The sequence below is a fragment of the Pristiophorus japonicus genome, chromosome 4 (genome assembly GCF_044704955.1).
Source record: "Pristiophorus japonicus isolate sPriJap1 chromosome 4, sPriJap1.hap1, whole genome shotgun sequence".
Classification (NCBI taxonomy): Eukaryota; Metazoa; Chordata; class Chondrichthyes; family Pristiophoridae; genus Pristiophorus; species Pristiophorus japonicus.
In genome coordinates this window covers 259,773,467-259,792,141 of record NC_091980.1, presented here as the reverse complement: position 1 = coordinate 259,792,141, position 18,675 = coordinate 259,773,467, and the positions used below count along the sequence as shown (strand labels likewise).

The following is an 18,675-nucleotide window of genomic DNA, read 5'->3' as shown; positions in this document are numbered from 1 at the left end:
GCTGCTGTGTAACACTTTCTGATTTGCTCTCTCCACCTATTGGGACAGGCTTGGCCCATGATTCCAGTAGTAGTGCAAGGGAATTAAATAAGCAGGGCCAAATACATGTTTGATCAAAAGTTACCCTGTGCCGCTCATAATAAAAATGATTCTTTTAGATTTATTTAAATGAACCATTTGAAAGAAGCAAAATCATATAAACCATAGAAAGCTATGATTGCATCTCTAAAGGTTAGGAAGTTATGTATAAACTTTTATTTTCCAAGACAATTTTCAACAAGATAAGACTTATTTACCTTTTCATAACTAAAAGGGATTAATAAAGTCAGTCATTCCTGCCTGTCATCCATCATTTCCCAACTGAAAGGATAGCCATTTGACCTGTTCCAGGTTTTCTGCCTGCATTCTTAATGTCCCTCAATTAGCTCGCAATCCAGCTTAGAGGGGGGATCTCAGTGAAGTAGTTACATGTTCTGATAGCTAAGTCTGTCCATTAATGTGCTCCACTACTGGACTGCCCATTTGTGTAATTTTTTTTTAGATGTGACACTAGAAAGAAAATGACCTAATTCCAGTTTTTGTGATTTATCTAAGTATCTTTTTGTAAGAGAATATGGATAGTAAATTATCCATGCTTTTCTACTTGAAATGAAATTATAAACCATATAGATACAAGAATACTAATTTTTTTTAACATTTGAAACAGCTGTATTGTGTTAATTTACAAGTAAAGGATGACATGTTTACTTGGAAGAAGCTCAGTAATTACCAAGGAAACCCGCCTACTCCAAGAGACAAACTTTCTTGCTGGGTATATAAAGACAAGTAAGTTACTAAACTTTGTAATGCAGATGTATTGATACAATTGATGTTCTCATCTTAAAATTACCTCCTAGAAATTGTATTATAATATGCATATAGATTATTAAAGTCCCAAAATACTGTGTGCAGACATTTGGGGAACAAATATTGGTCAGGACATTGTGAGAACTCCTCTGCTCCTCTTTCAATAGTGCAATGGTATTTTGTACGACCACCTGAGAGGACAGACGGGACCTCGGTTTAATGTCCCAAAAGACAGCACCTCCTACTGTGCAGTATTTCCTCTCTACTGCACTGAAATGTCAGCCAGATTATGTGCTCAAGTCTCTGGAGTGGGACTTGAACCCTCAGCATCTGACTCGAGGTGAGAGTGCTACTGCTGAACTACAGGTGACACTGTAGGGCAGCTAAATTTGTAATAGAATTAACCCTTTTATCTGCTGAACAAATGTTGTACCTTTGTTCCTAATGCTATAAAAGTTATAATGTATAATGCATTGGTGAATTAATTTGATTCAGTTTTCGCTGAACTTTTGTTATGTCACTAATTGATTGAAAAATATTCAGGGAATTCTTAATGTTCAAAATTAATATTTGTCAAAAATGGTTTAATAGTTGTTTTGCCTTGAATGGAAATTATTAAGATGTTACAATTAACTATTGTAAATTAAAATTCATAAATTCTTGCATTTCAAATAATAACTAATTTCTGATAGATTGATTTATTTTGGCGGCTATGGATGCAAGAAAATCAGTGAATTAAACGATTCATTTGATGTGAATGAAGCATCCTGGGTAAGTTCCTGTCCTTAATTTTTTATCTTTGGTATTTCACTCCCATTTCTGGAGAATTATTATTAATAACCATTGTTATCCATAGAAATTGTTGACTAGCCACATTCGTGGCTACGGTGACACTGTTTTAGCCACATGCGTTAATTTTAGTAGAAAACGCCTTGCACACAGTACAAGTAAATGTACTTTAAACATCTATCACCATTCAGTGCAAAACTTGGCAGTCTTTCTCTTGCACCAAAGTTTGGAATTCTGGCATGCATTTATCTGGCACAGTACACCTTCGTGCAGTCTCTCGGTTTTTGTCCAGCAGTTGCAAATCATACTTCACCTTCATCAGTGTGATTGAGAATATTGACTTGCACAATATTGACTTGCATAATGAAGCTCTCCAGACCCACCCCTGTTCTCCATCTCGAACATGTTGAATGCTGCTTGCTCTTTGCCATGACATACCCTGTTGGAGCTTGCATTCTTCTGGAGCCTGGAGCAGCCATTCCGATTGGTCAAGTTGAAGACATTGACAGCTCTTCTCACCATACAATGTTGCTGGTTTTTCCATGCATGGTGCTGAGTCCAGCTTTTTTGCCCATGTTACACACCATTTTAGAAGATGAGCCGTAACCAAGGAAGTAAAGCACATATAATCGTATAAATTTACAGCACAGGAGGACATTCGACTCATCCTGTCCGTGCCGGCTGACAGAGCTATCCAGCCAAATCAGACTTTCCAACTTTTGGTCCAAAGCCTTGTAAATTACGGCAATTCAAGTGCATATCCAAGTACTTTTAAAATGCTACGAGGGTTTCTGCTCTACCACCCTTTCAGGCAAGGAGTTCCATACCCCACCACCCTCTGGGTGAAAATATTTCTCCTCAAATCCTCTCTAAACCTTCTACCAATTGCTTTAAATCTATGCCCCCTGGTTATTGACCCATCTGCTCAGGAAAATATGTCCTTCCTATCTACGCCCCTCATAATTTTATACAATTGATTGTTAGACACATACAACAATCAAAAACACTCTCTCTCTCTCTCTCTCTCTCTCTGCTTTTTGTCATACCATTTTATCAACAAACGCACAAAAAATTAAAGTACACATGCATACGCCATGTGATTGAGTACTGCGATCATATGGCCATTGATGGTACCTACTAATTTTATATTTACTACTCAAATGTTATTAGCCATGTGTGGTTTCCCAATTAATAATGTGGCTAACGTATTGGGAAACACTGATATAAACTAAAAGATGATTCCAAGATTTGCAATTGCAATGAAAGGAGACTGATTTTGGCTTGCATGAAAAATGGGCTAGCTAGATTGAATACCCACCGCTAATTGGAAAATAGCAGGAGCTATCCATAAAAGCAGGAGTTCCGAAGAAAGATTCAAGAAAACTCAGTACCAGAAGTTAGAAAACTAACATGGACCAAATTAATTACTATCCAAGCTCACCAAGCCCAGGAATTGATCCACCCAATTGGGAAAGGAGTATTGGAGATGGGAGGTTACTCCCAAGAAAGAAGGATGTAAGGCCTAACCGAGCACTAGCTGAACATCCATCATTTTGAAAAAAATAGCACAGGCCATATATCCTGTCTATCCATCTTCTGTCTATATTTTTCACTAAATTGGTATGCGTGCATGCACCTCTTGTGTCACCCTCTGACGTCACACTTTGTTTATTTGTTCAAAGTAAAACCACAACAAATCAGAACTGGGGATGTAGGGAGTGTACAAAGCAAAAGTGAGGAAAGCAGCTGGAAAGATAACAATGAAGAAACAGTTTAAAAACTTAGAAAATTAACCAATTGTAACTGATAAATCAGGAGAACCTACCAATAAAAGAAAGGAGAGGGTAAATTAAAGTTGTTAAAAATCTTGACCATTTTTTTTCTCCCTCAGTATATTGACTACAGGCTCAAAAAGAGGCTTCTAACATAAAAACATGTTTAAAATTACATATTTCACAATAACATGGTTGACTTATAAAATTGTCTTTTAGATCTGAGTATTTTCATTAATGCTTTTACTGAGTGAATTTATGCCCTCAAAAGCCTGGACTTGAAGGTGGTATTTTTCCCAGAATGGTGGTTCTGTGCTTGTACTTGTCTGGATGCCATGAGCAATGCAGAATTTCCTAGCATGGGTCTGTGTGATTTGCTGCAACTGCTGGAATGTTTCTTCTACTTATTTCAATATCACTTATCTGGCAAAATTTTGCATTTAAACATTGTTCAGGGATTCCTAATTTCTAATTTTAAAGAAATCTGCCCGACTAAAGAAATATCTCCTACATTAGTTGACTATTTTATACTACTGCTAACTGCCAGCATATTTCTTCACAAAAGTGAAGATTGTGATGGAGGCAGAGCTCTATCTTGCTTCTTGTTGTAAAATGTCTGCGTCTTTTCATGTAAATTTAAAATGAAACTCTGTTGGCTGTTTTCTGAAAATATTTGTGTTTTTTCCTGGAGTAAAACAAAATATCTGGAAACATGCACACTTCTGCATGAGCTCTCTGGCACAGCTGCCCTCCTGGTAGGAAGCCATGACATGTTATAAATTAGGAATTCTTTCCTGGCCCTGAAAAGCAAATTGTGCTTAAGGCTTGGTGGCAGCCCATGTCGAACTCCAGTGTGATCCTCAACACTTTATGGGTGATTGTTAATATTATGGCAAGCTAATCCATTCACTGCACCCAGAAGGTCCTACGTTTCAGATTGTAGGAACTGCTGATCTTGCTTTGGAAAGTTTCTTGTTATTTCTATTGGACAACACTGCTATAAGCACAGGGTAAAGCATGTTGGGAAAAACCTGAAACATAACCAGGACCATTTCAGATTGAAGAAGAAGTAGAAGAAAGACTTGTATTTATATAGCGCCCTTCATGCCCACTGGACGTCCCAAAGCGCTTTACAGCCAATGAAGCTCTTCTTCGAAATAGTGCTGTGGGATTAAAATCGGCACACAAGGTCACATCTTTCCACAACACACAAGCTGTCAATGAACAAGGTTTAGATCCGCTCATTGGTGCTAGATGTAGTGTCTAAAATAATTGTGTTTCTCTCGTATCATTTTGTCATGTATGTACATTCTGTTTTGTAGCCACCAGATGGCATCATTGTTGGAGGCCACTGGTGCTGCTCAGATATAAAAGGCCAGCCATTTTGAGAGTCAGGAACTTTGGGCCTAAATAAAGCAGAGCCAAGGTTGTACTTTGCTGAGTTAAACAGTACTCGGTTTGAACCTTTATTGCATACTTAATATTTGGCGACGAGAATAAGAACATAAGAACATAAGAATTAGGAACAGGAGTAGGCCATCTAGCCCCTCGAGCCTGCTCCGCCATTCAACAAGATCATGGCTGATCTGGCCGTGGACTCAGCTCCACTTACCCGCCTGCTCTCCATAACCCTTAATTCCCTTATTGGTTAGAAATCTATCTATCTGTGATTTGAATACATTCAATGAGCTAGCCTCAACTGCTTCCTTGGACAGAGAATTCCACAGATTCACAACTCTCTGGGAGAAGAAATTCCTTCTCAACTCGGTTTTAAATTGGCTCCCCCATATTTTGAGGCTGTGCCCCCTAGTTCTAGTCTCCCCAACCAGTGGAAACAACCTCTTTGCCTCTATCTTGTCTATCCCTTTCATTATTTTAAATGTTTCTATAAGATCACCCCTCATCCTTCTGAACTCCAATACAGGAACCTTTGTTTGCAACATGAGCACGATTGGATTTTTAGAGCGATTCGTGGAGGGAGAAGATTGGGCAGACTTTGTGAGCTGTTTGAACCAGTACTTTGTGGCCAACAAAATGAAGGGGGTTGACGATGCAGATCGGCGCCGGGCCATGTTCCTCACTGTATGCGGTTCAAAGATCTATGGTCTGATAAAGAATCTACTCATCCCTAGTGATCCAACAGAGAAAATGTACGAAGAGTTGTGTAGATTGGTACGGGAGCACCTCAAGCCAGACAACAGCAACATCATCTCAAGATACAGGTTTTATACACACGTCCGAGATTTTAGACACACGGAGGGCCAGAGCGCGGCGGAATTCGTTGCCGACCTGAGACGTCTAGCGAGCCCGTGCAAGTTCGGGACGGTGTTGGCAGACATGCTGTGGGACTTCTTAGTTATCGGTATCAACCACAAGGTGATCTTCTGCAAACTTCTGGCGGTGAAGGAGTTGGATTTAAAAAGGGCATCCAGATCGCTCAATCATGTATGACGACGGACAGGAGCCTAAAGCAAATAGCGGTGAAGAACCGAACCTCGGCAAATACAGTAAATGCGATTGGTTCGGCAGAGTGGCACATGGCAGGGCCTATCCGGCTGCGTTCGCGAAACCTGTGGCTGTCCAAAATCCGCCAATGAGAATGTATCCGACTTCTCCGTGTTGGTGTTGTGAGGGAAATCATCAGTACCAGCAGTGCTGATTTAAACAATGTAGTTGCAAAGGCTGTCTGAGAGTGGGGCATCTTCAGCGCAAGTGTCCGCAGATGAGCAAGCGAGCTGCGACACCACGTGGCGGATGAGAGTCAGGCTAGCGCGGATCCGGATACGCAATCCGAGATGCCAGAGGAGGAAGTGTATGGACTGTATGCCTTCATAACCAAGAGTAAACCAATTTTGATGTGAAGTTCAATGGGATACCAGTATCGATGGAACTGGACACAGGGGCGAGTCAATTGATCATGAACGAGAGGGCATTTAATAAGCTATGGGATAGTAAGACTCTGAGGCCCAGGCTGAGCCCTATTAACGGCAAGCTGCGCACGTACACCAAAGAACTGATAAAGGTGATTGGCAGCGCACAAATTAATGTGTCATATAACGGTGCGGTTCACGAGTTACCGCTGTGGATTGTTCCAGGCAATGGCCCAACGCTGCTTGGCAGGAGCTGGTTGGAGAAAATCAGATGCGACTGGAACGACATAAAGGCATTGTCGTTGGAGGAAGATACATGTGCCCAAGTATTGAACAAGTTCCCCTCGCTATTCGAACCAGGTGAGGGGAATCGGCAACTTCACGGGAGCCAAGGTGCAGATCCACGTGGACTCTGATGCAAGACCCGTCGATCATAAAGCTCGGGCAGTGCCGTATATGATGAGGGAAAAGGTCGAAATTGAACTGGACAGATTCCAGCGTGAAGGGATCATATCACCGGTTGAATTTAATGAATGGGCCAGCTCCATTGTTCCTGTGCTGAAAAGTGATGGTACAGTCAGAATCTGTGGAGACTACAAGGCTACGATCAACAGGGTTTCGAAACGAGATCAGTACCCGTTACCGAAGGCTGATGACCTGTTTGCCACGCTAGCCGGAGGGAAGTCGTTCACAAAACTGGACTTGATGTCGGCCTATATGACACAGGAGTTGGTCGAGATGTCAAAGAGACTTGCGTGCATTAACACGCACAAAGGACTGTTTATTTACCACAGCTGCCCTTTCGGAATTTGCTTGGCTGCAGCAATATTCCAGAGGAATATGGAAAGTCTACTGAAGTCCGTTCCCAGAACCGTCGTGTTCCAAGATGACATCCTGATCACTGGTTGTGACTCCAATGAACATCTGAACAACCTGGAAGAGGATCTATTGCGTTTCGATAAAGTGGGAATCAGAATGAAACGCTCGAAGTGCGAATTCGTGGCACCAGAGGTCGAATTTCTCGGGAGGAAAATCGCCGCTGATGGGCAGACCTACTGACGTGAAAACCAAGGTCATCAAGAATGCACCCAAGCCGCAGAATGTGACAGAGCTGCATTCGTTCCTGGATTTACTCAACTACTTTGGTAACTTCGTATCTATATTGAGCACCTTACTAGAACCACTGTACATGCTATTGAGAAGTCGACAACTGGGTGTGGGACGGATCGCAAGACAGAGCTTTCGAGAAAGCCACCACTCTGCTTTGCTCGAACAAGCTGCTGGTACACCATATAAATGTTTAGTTTTGGCCTGTGTTGTATCGTCGTATGGAATTGGTTGGCTTGTTGAAGTAGGCAATGAGTCAGGGAAACTTTAACCAGTCGTGCATGCATCCAAATGTTTGTCTAAAGTAGAAAGAGCCTACAGCATGGTAGAAAAAGAAGCTTTAGCTTGTATGACTGGTGTTAAAAAGATGCATCAATACCTGTTTGGTCTGAGGTTCGAATTCGAAACTGATCACAAGCCACTCATTTCATTGTTTTCCGAGAACCAAAGGTATCAATACCAACGGTTCATCCCGCATCCAAAGGTTGGCGCTGACATCTGCCTATGATTGTCATTTGCCACAGACCTGGCACAGAGACTTGTGCCAATGCTTTGAGCCGGTTGCTGTTGCCCACACTGGAGGTGGAAACTCCACAATCGGCGGATCTAATGTTAATCATGGATGCTTTTGAGAGAGAAGGTACCCCTGTCACGGCTCAACAAGTTAAGACCTGGACCAGCCAGGACCCGATTTTATCGGTGATAAAGGGTTGTGTCCTTCAAATGGATTGGTCTGCCATACCTAAGCAAATGTGTGAGGAGACCAAACCGTACATTCGTCGCAAGGACGAACTGTGTCTATTCAAGCAGTTGCATATTGTGGGGCAATCGTGTTGTAATGCCCAAGAAAGGGAGAGAGAAGTTTGTGTGTGAGTTACACAGCACACATTCTGGTATAGTGGTGATGAAGGCCATCACCAGGTCCCATGTATGGTGGCCAGGAAATTATTCTGAGCTGGAAGCATGCGTGCATCAATGCAACACTTGCATGCAGCTCAGCAAAGCACCAGCGGAATCGCCACTGAGTCTGTGGTCGTGGCCATCTAAACCTTGGTCCAGGATCCATGTAGATTTTGCAGGTCCCTTCCTGGGCAAGATGTTTTTAGTGGTGGTGGATGCTTATTCGAAGTGGATAGAATGCATAATCATGTCATCCAGCATGTCCACGGCAACCATCGAGAATCTCAATGTCATGTTCGCGACGCATGGTCTGCCTGACATAGCTGGTCGTGCTTCACCAGTCAGGAGTTTCAGGAGTTTGTGAAACTTAACGGCATAAAACATGTAAGGTCAGCACCGTTCAAGCCTGTATCCAACAGGCAAGCTGAACATGCAGTACAAATTATCAAGCAAAGCATACTGCTGAGTTACAGGACAAGATCCCACACACTCTCTCGGGGGTCTCGTCTGCTGAACTCATGATGAAATGAGGTCTTAAGACCAAGCTATCTCTGGTACACCCGGATTTAAATAATCACATTGAATACAGAAGACAAAGTCAACAAAAGTACCATGATCACGCAACTGTGTCACGCGAGATTTCTGTTAATGATCCTGTATATGTGTTGAACTATGGTCAGTGTCCCAAATGGATCACTGGTACGGCCATGGCCAAGGAGGGCAACAGTATTCGTTATTAAGCTCAAGAATGGGCAAACTTGCAGGAAACACATGGATCAGACAAAGCTGAGACACACAGGCGAGATAGAACAGTCGGACGAAGAAACCATCGACGACCAGCCAACCTACCAGCAGTCTTCAGAGGACACGAGGGTCATCAGTGAACCCGGAATTTCCATCACGGACCTGTTCAATAAAAATGGACTTGCAATTCCTGACATGGCCACTGCCACCCACAACAAGTCAGTCATCCAGCCATCAGTCACAACAGATCCCGCACACTCACCCAAGGATGGAATCGAACTGAGACGGTCAGCCCGGGAACACAAAGCACCGGACCGTCTCAACCTGTGAAAGACTGATAAGATCTCAGAGGAGGGTATTGTCATGTATGCATATTCTGTTTGTAGCCACCAGATGGCATCATTGTTGGAGGCCACTGACTAGCTTGCACATGGTGCTGCTCAGGTATAAAAGGTCAGCCATTTTGAGAGTCAGGCACTTTGGGCCTAAATAAAGCAGAGCCAAGGTTGTACCTTGCTCAGTTAAACAGTACTTAGTTTGAACCTTTATTGCATACATAACACGTTTTGAGACAATGGGGGTTGTTGGTATATTTTTGTGACTATTGCGCCTATGATGTTAGAATGGCTTTACTGAGCATAGCAGGAGGCTATTTAGATGAGGTGGGGGAGAGGGAGATGAGGTTTTTGATTCAGGTAATATGTTTGATTGGTAACTCAACTAGCTAATCCTCAATCGAGAGCTGAGGGAGGATTGAGAGGTCAAGACTGTGACTTCCTCTCTGCCAAACAAAGAAGGCAGTTTGAAGTTAGTTTTAAGTAGGAAACCGTCTGAGAGGGAGAAAACGCTCTTTCTAAGGTTAGTGCCTGCTAGCTTAGGTCTGTAAAGTGAATTTAGCGTGTTAACACGGGTAGAATGGCATACGTTGTTGTTTTCCATAGGAAATAGATTGTCACTGAAAACTTTTGTTCAGTCCTGTATCTGTCTGCTGTCTGGAAGATAGGAGAATTGCATATGGGATACTTGTGACATCACTATCAAATACACACACCCATCCTTATTGATATGGCTCCCAGGTCTCACACTTGTGTGACTAGCTAGTAGGCACTAAAGGTACCCTCCTGTTCATAGGGAATGCGTGGTCCGCTTACAGGGATGTACACAATACTCCAGGTGTAGTCTCACCATGGCCCTATATAATTGCAGTAAGACGTATTTACTCTTGTACTCGCATCTTCTAATAAAGGCCAACATACCATTTGCTTGCTTAATTGCCTGCATGTTAACGTTCAGTGATTCGTGTACAAGGACACGCAGGTCCCTCTGAACACCAACATTTCCCAATCTCTCACCATTTAAAAAAAAACTCTGATTTTCTATTTTTGCTACCTATTCCTCCTACTAAAGTGGATAACCACATTTCTCCATATTATATTCCATTTGCCATGTTCCTGCCCACTCACTTAGCCTGTCTATATCCCTTTGAAGTCTCTTTGCACCCTCCTCACAACTTACATTCCCACCGTAGCTTTGTATAATCAGCAAACTTGGATATAATACATTTGGTACTCATCCAAATCATTGATATAGATTCTGAAGAGGAATACATTGTTTTTAAAATATCTTTAAAATTTTTCTCCCAAGGAAGAAGAGATGTTCTGGGGATGGAATTATGACATCCATGTCTTTGACCCCAGTATGAATATCTGGTACCAGCCAGCAACTAAAGTACGTTGAAACCTGGGCTATAATGACATTTCAGAATGACCACATTTATGCTCCAATGCTACATAATAAATGAGTAAACTTAAATTTTCAAATAGTTGTAAAAGCTGTGCCTAAATATGTATGCCCCTATTTTACAGTTGTAATTTTGATAATATATGGTGTACCTATGTTTAAATAACTCTTCTATGTTTGTAAAAATATGTGCATCGAGGCATCATTTATATCTAAATTACTTGCATAAGTTTTAAATGATTTTTGTAGTCCCTCAGACTTTTCCGATTTTCTAAAGCAGTGTTGTCCATCACAGGTGTGGCGACGGTGACAATTTTAGCCACATGCACTAATTTTAGTAGAAAATGCCTTTATTTAGGCTTTTATCAATTCTTGTGACTACGACATACTTGAACATCTACTGTTTGATAGGGTGTGCCTCCTCGACCTCGAGCAGCGCATGCATGTGCCACGTTGGGAAATAAAGGTTATTTATTTGGAGGAAGGATACTGGTGAGTATAAATACCACACTCAGATCATTATTTTAGCCTGAACATAATCAGGAAAAGCAAGCTATTGATGGTACAAATACTTAGAGAACAAAGCATCAATCTACAAACAACTTGAATACCCTTTCTACAATGTATTTCTTGCACATTTCATTACTCAGTAAGACTTTTAGATTAAACCATGGTAGACCTACACAATGCAGTAGTTAAATGTAGTTGTTTCCCATTGCATGGAGCCGAACGATCAATTAGACTGAATTGAAGTTGCGTGTCTTTATGCTGACAAATAATTCATGTCACAATTGTTGATGTTGAATCATACCGTACAGAAGTATTAAATATCTTCGAGCATATCCTTAAATGGTTCAGTCATTAAAGATGTCGCACTACTTCTGTTGAACCTTCCTGTTACCAGTCTCCAGTGCCACTCACCTGAAGCCTGGAAAAGCCAAACGTATTGCCTGATACTGCCTCTGACTTTTTGCCTTGCTGCCATCTCTTGCTATGCTTGCACCCTAAAACAATTTACATCATCCAAAAAAAATAGGAAGTATGGTGCTTTTTATGAGGGTTGTGAGCAAAGCTTGTCAATTTTTCCAATGTGTGTGTGCGTGTAATTTAAAAAAAATATATTAGAAGGGAAAATGAAAGACCGTGAGTGTTTGAGAGAGTGCAGCAAACAGTTAGCAAATACAGTAACCAATTTAAGTTTATGGAGGCATGCACTTCGGTTAGATTCCTGCGCACCATTACCCCTGCCTCCAATGTTGCCAAACTCCTCAAATCCCACTAGCCCCATTCAATCCTCCCAGACCCTGCATCTCTCTGCCTTGGGTCCTCCCCCACTCCAAAGAAATACCAGCTCTGTTGCCATACCCTGGGCCCCTCCCCCCAGCCCCAGTTTGCCAGATACTGGAATCTCTTCCCTAATGTTGTAGACAATGGGAGTCTGAGCCCAGATGCTTCCGGATCGTACACCTGCCCTTCCCCCAGTCTTCCAATTACCGGCGTCATTCCTAGTGCAGACAGGCCTTGGAGATCTCTCCTTTTCTCTGACTGCAGGGCCTTTTCATCCCCATGGTGTTGCCATATCTATTCCAAGACCTCCTAGTGTTGCCAGGAATCGCGCAGTAAACCAACCCACACCTTGCAGTGCTGCTAAGTCTAGGCCCTCTTTCTGCAGTACTCTTATACCCCAGAACTCCTTCCAATTCTACCAAAGGCAAGAAACCACTGCTGCTAACCCCCAAAATCCCTTCTTTACATTACCTGCGACCCTTTGCCCCCATCTTGAACGGACACTGGATCTCTTCCCAATGCTCCTCAATCATGAAACCCTGAGCCCAAGTGATTGTAAAGGCAGCATCTCTCCCAGTGTTGCTTTATCCCAGCCCCCCCTCCCCGGGCCGAGTTTCTATGGGTTCAACTTCCCTGTTGCACTTGTATATCATCAAAGAACACATTTCTTACTTAGTTTCTCCAGTTTATATTGTTGTTTAATCTCCATGTTATTGTAGCAGTTTCTGTTATCCACTACTTTATTGTGTAATATCAATACTTTGGGAATAATATTATACTTTTCACCACTGTACAGGTTGTGACTCCTCGTGTAACTTCACGGGAGATTGAGTAATATATTAAACAGTATGTCAATACTTTGCATGTCGCACACTTATCAAATGCAAATCTCTGTATCACACTTAATTCTGGAGCTAGAATATTGCCATTTCTTTAATTGACCTTCCTGCAAACAGAGAACCAAGGCTTTGATCTGTAACTTACCTGAGCATTTAATTCAAGAATGATGAATAATGATCACTTAACAGCAGACAAATTCATTGTATTATGTGGAATAATGTTCCTTTATGTATGAAATCTCCTGACTATGCATTCTCTGACCTACTTTGAGTAATGCTGCAGGAGGTTCACTAGTGTATTGTGTATGTAAGTATATTTATACTGTACTCCTGCCTTGGGACATGTTCATAGAATGCATTCTACATAGCGGAGTGAAACATTTGTGGTGTCTCCTTGCAGTATTCTGAAAGCTACAATTTCAGTCAATGTACTTGCTCTGTGGTGTTCCACTATAATCTTTGCATTGTTTGCTTGCATTCTGCCTGGTTTTAATAAACTACTTTGCTCTTAGGAGAAAAAATTCCAGTTTGAAATGTGAACTAATGGAAGTCTAAAAACACTAATTATATGGTGCTGGAAAGGAGAGTTATATGATTAACAAAAAACCTGCATCTATATAGTTGTCACATTTGTATCTTATTGCTGTGGTAGGTGAATTGTGGTTTCTTTAAAAATTGGGGAAGACGCTACAGGGTAGGTATTTCTGTTGATATGTAAAATGTATCTTTAACACTTACTTCTTCCCTGACTTTCAGGAAACAAGAATTAATGATTTGCACTGCTTGGATTTAGATACATGGACTTGGTCTGGAGAGTAAGTAGTTTGGTTTTATATGTAATTTGTAGATCAAGTACAAGCAGTAGTAAACTTTTTTCCTTAATCAATTTTGTTTCTTTTTGTAACATGTAGATGCTTAATTTTGATGTTAAAAATCTGATTATGCTCCCTTCATCTCCCAACCCACAAATGGTTTGAAGCATCATAACCCACACGGAAGTTAACAATGTCTGTCCATTGTCTTGTCATCCCACTTCCTTTTTTATTTAATTTTATTCTCCTGTTTTTGATTTGTCTACATCAATCAAATCTGTGCTATACCTGTGAATATAAGGAAGTTCCTAATGCTATGACCTCCTTCAGCCGATTAAAATAGGATTTAGTATTTGTATTTCCTGAAGCACGAATACACTGTTCGGTATGTTTGGGAACCAAATGACATCACCCCGGATTGTTTACTGCCATGTACTTTAAATTTATTCTAGTGTACTATATTTTAGAAAGGAAACAATTTTGCTTAACACATACATAATTTCTTCAACTTCATTACAGCAGAAAAATACTGTAAAATCTTTTGGGGGAAAGGAAAAATAAGAAGGCTGTAGCTTCAGCAGGAGTCTGCTGCACTGGATGGACACTAGGCGGGACCTGGTTATGCGACCTAGCATCAAGGTTTCCAGAATTCTTATGTGGTAGCAGGCAACGTTCCCTATAAGCCGCGCAGCTGTTTGCCAGTCCTGCGCAGCCCGAGACAGACTTTTCAATGTTAAATTTCAAGCATGCACAAAACTGTGAATGGGCCGCACAGCACCTTAAACATAAGAACATAAGAAATAGGAACAGGAATAGGCCATACGGCCCCTCGAGCCTGCTCCGCCATTCAATAAGATCATGGCTGATCTGATCATGGACTCAGCTCCAATTCCCCACCGCTCCCCATAACCCCTTATCCCCTTGTCGTTTAAGAAACTTGTCTATTTCTGTCTTAAATTTATTCAATGTCCCAGCTTCCACAGCTCTCTGAGGCAGTGAATTCCACAGATTAACAACCCTCTTTCTCCTCATCTTTGTTTTAAATGGGCGGCCCCTTATTCTAAGATCATGCCCTCTAGTTCTAGTCTCCCCCATCAGTGGAAACATCCTCTCTGCATCCACCTTGTCAAGCCCCCTCATTATCTTATACGTTACGATAAGATCACCTCTCATTCTTCTGAATTCCAATGAGTAGAGGCCCAACCTATTCAACCTTTCTTCATAAGCCAACCCCCTCATCCCCGGAATCAACCTAGTGAACCTTCTCTGAACTGCCTCAAAGCAAGTATATTCTTTCGTAAATATGGAAACCAAAACTGCATGCAGTATTCCAGGTGTGGCCTCACCAATACCTTATATAGCTGTAGCAAGACTTTACTGCTTTTATACTCCATCCCCTTTGCAATAAAGGCCAAGATACCTTTGGCCTTCCTGGCCTTGCTGTACCTGCATACTATCCTTTTGTGTTTCATGCACAAGTACCCCCAGGTCCCACTGTGCTTTGCAATCTTTCTCCATTTAAATAATAACTTGCTCTTTGATAAAGGGGCCGTGTGCCCCCCCCCCCCCCCCCCCCCGGCCAAAATTAGAGGGAACATTGGCGGCAGGTACTCTGAATATTGAAGCTCCTACATCCAGGCCCAGTTAGGGACCTGGGGATCTAAATTCCCCAGCGCCCTGATTGGGGGCGGTAACTGACTCCGGGTGGGACTTCATGTGCCCGGCATGGAAGTCACGCCCCGGCAGCAAAATTTCGGTTACCGCCCCTCAGTGAGTGGAGTGCAATCTCGCATGCTCCATTTCCTGTTGGGGCGGTATCCGGGGCGCGTTTGTCAGCGCTACGCGGCTGCTCCGTGTAGCGCAGGAGCGTTTCACCGTCCCTCTCCTTCGGCTAAAGAGGAGGGCTGCTGCTCCCTCTGGTAGCCTCCATTGGGCCACCAGGGCAGCGTGGTGCCGAGGCCACAGCCCAGCACCCAAAATAGAGTGTCGAGCTGCACAATGGCAGACTGAACCACGCAATCGAGGAAGAAGTCGCGCCGACCAGTAAGTCGGCCAAATCGGCAAGATGGCGGCATGGGGCACTCCCCAACACCCCTGTAACAAGCGGATGTCGGCCTAGTTCGCTACCCTCGAGGCTGGTGCTGGCGCTGCTCACAGCAGCCTCTCAGGTGCTGACCAATGTCTGTTGCGGTGTGGAAAAGGGTCAGCGCGCGGCGCTAAGGGGTCCCCGCGTGCGGCGATGATTTCATTGGTTGCGCTACCGGCGGGACATAGCGCTACCGTGGCAGCACCTCCGCTAACACCCGCGCAATTCTGCGGAGCCGGTAGCACTCTTCCACCCCCGCCCCCCGGAGTCGCTACACAGGGCAATTTCGACCCCCTGGTTGGCGCGGATACATGTGAAACCAGGAATGCCAGCCTACCAAATGATGGGTGTGTGGTTCATCTGGGGATCATGGCCTGGATCCTGAAGATAACATTGTTTTCCTTTTAAATACTTTACTCTAGTTCCCTTTTTGTAAGGTGAGCCATGGGGTAACTAAAAGATTGTTTTGGAGGGTCGAGGTTGATTTTGCAATCCTCGGCCGTTAGGCTGGAATTTCTTGTATCTGCAGTTGGGGGGAGGCAATCGAGAAGCGCCCCCAGCCTGCCATGGTCATTTAAATATTACACCTCCCCCTGAACTGACGCATATTTTTGGGACAAAGGACTTTTTGATCAGCTTTTCCTCCAGAATAGAGGCATCGGTCTTAAGTGGCTAACCTGCATTTAAAAATTGTTAGTAATTTAGTCAGTACGTATATATTTTTAGTTGAGATTAGTGACTTTAAAGTCCTGGTTTCACAATTTATGTGGCAGTTTTTTTGGAAATAGTTAATATGTATTCATTAAATTTTTCTGTTTTCTCTATCTGCTGAAAGTCTCGTGAGCCTTCTGATTCATTCAGTGTAAATCAAGCGCATTCTTCAAAAAAACACTTCACAAAAGATGATCAAGTTATAAAACAATTTCTCAAAGATACAGCCACCACAATAATTTTCTGTTTTTTGCTAATTTTATCACATAATAAACCCACAAAAGTTCAACAGGTCACACAAAATCACAAACTTGCCCACTGTATCTTCCATTCATTATTTCCAATACAACCCATCAAGGGTAATTTCAAAAGGAAGACAGTTAGTCAAATTGAACACCTGTAATCTGGAAGGTTGTTTTGGCATACAATCACTGCAGTACTGGTCACCTTCAGTTTAGTAGTCGTGTTTGGAATTCAACTTTCAACTCCATTTCAGTTCTGTAATTGATTCAGACTCCGTGAAGTAGACAGGGACATAACCTCACCCATGCATTCACAAGTCTTAAGTCCTCCAAAGTCTTGAAGATTACCATACTATGCCTGAAGCAATGTATTGTACAACGAGAAAGGGTTAATTAATAACCTTGTAGTAAAAGTGACCATGTTGCAGAATTTTATATTGAGTTTGAAAGTGATTTAGTTAAATCTGAAACCAGGGTCTTAAATCTAAACAAAGAAAACTATGTAGGTATGAGGGGAGAGTTAGCTAAGGTAGATTGGGAAACTAAATTAAAAGGTATGGTGGACAAGCAATGGCTGGCATTTAAACAATGAATGCATAATTTACAACAAACACACACTCCTTTTAAAGCACAAAAGCCCCACAAGAAAAATGATCCAACCGTGGCTAACGAGAAGTAAAAATAGTATTCGATCAAAGGAAGAGGCTTATAATGTTGCCAAAAAAAGCAGTAAGCTTGAGGATTGGGAGGATTTTAGAATTCTGCAAAGGAGGATCAAGAAATCGATATATTTAAAAAAAAAAAGGAAACTACAATACGAGAATAAACTAACGAGACACATAGGGTTCAAGTTTCGGACGGCCGCTAGAACGGCACACATTGGAGAGGCCCGCCTAACTTATAGTACAAAAATTGCGCCGAATACTTACCTTGCGATTCTCTGATAACTGTAGGCCCATTTGCACCTTGGCGTGGTGAAGCAGAAGCTGCGGGGGGCAGTGCTACAGTCCTGCGCCAAAAACAGTGCCGGCAGCTGCGCGCGTGCGCAGTAGCTCCGGGCCCTCCCAGCGCGTCCTGTCTCGGGCGACGACCCTATCCCATGCCGCAGGGACGTCGACCCTGTCCCGGGCCGAGTGGCCTGACTCATCTTACCTGGCGCGGGGCCCGCCCTCCCGGCCTCTCGCTGGGGGTGGCCCCCCTCGAAGTCCTCCTGGGAGCTCGGCGTCGGGGCCCGCCCCCCGGCCTCTCACTGGGGGCGGTCCCGCCCGAAGTCCTCCTGGGAGCTCGGCGTCGGGGCCCGCCCCCCGGCCTCTCACTGGGGGGCGGTCCCGCCCGAAGTCCTCCTGGGAGCCCGGCGTCGGGGCCCGCCCCCTGGCCTCTCACTGGGGGTGGCCCCCCTCGAAGTCCTCCTGGGAGCCCGGCGTCGGGGCCCACCCCCCGGCCTCTCACTGGGGAGTGGCCCCCCTCGAAGTCCTCCTGGGAGCCCGGCGTCGTGGTCCGCCCCCCGGCCTTTTGCTGGGGGTGGGCCCCGCACGAAGAGGCGGCAGCGGCCCAGCATCGTTATCGTCTTCTCTCCCCTCCCCTCCTCATCTTCTCTTCCCGCACCCCCCCTCTTCTCGGTGCTGCAGTCGGTGAGTAGAAATAATTTTTTATTTATTGAGTGATTTTTAATGTTTTTATTTTTTTTGGATTGATTTATTGGTTTATTTATTGATGATGGCTCTTTATTTGTAAAAGTGAAGTGTTTAATGTTTGTAAACGCCCCGCCCCCCATCTCGTTCCCTACGCCTGATTTCTAAGTGTAGGCAAGGTTTTTCTGAGTGTACAAAAATCTACACTTACTCCATTCTAAGTTAGTTTGGAGTAAGTTTTTACTTGCAAAACAGGCGTAAGTGGCCGGACACGCCACCTTTTGGAAAAAAAATCTGTT

General features: G+C 43.3%; 1 protein-coding gene across 9 annotated transcripts in view; it reads left to right on the top strand.

Annotated features, from left to right (window-relative positions):
• Positions 1-18,675, top strand: part of LOC139263384 (kelch domain-containing protein 1) — a 127,487-nt gene that overhangs the window by 47,941 nt on the left and 60,871 nt on the right. For all 9 annotated transcript variants that reach the window (XR_011593132.1, XR_011593133.1, XM_070879393.1 and 6 more), the window contains 5 exons: positions 707-825; positions 1,539-1,617; positions 10,673-10,756; positions 11,180-11,260; positions 13,651-13,709. Coding sequence is in view for 7 of the 9 variants with exons in the window: in XM_070879393.1 (XP_070735494.1) it covers positions 707-825; positions 1,539-1,617; positions 10,673-10,756; positions 11,180-11,260; positions 13,651-13,709 (422 nt within the window). In the remaining 2 variants the exon portion in view is untranslated. The remainder of the gene's footprint in view (positions 1-706; positions 826-1,538; positions 1,618-10,672; positions 10,757-11,179; positions 11,261-13,650; positions 13,710-18,675) is intronic.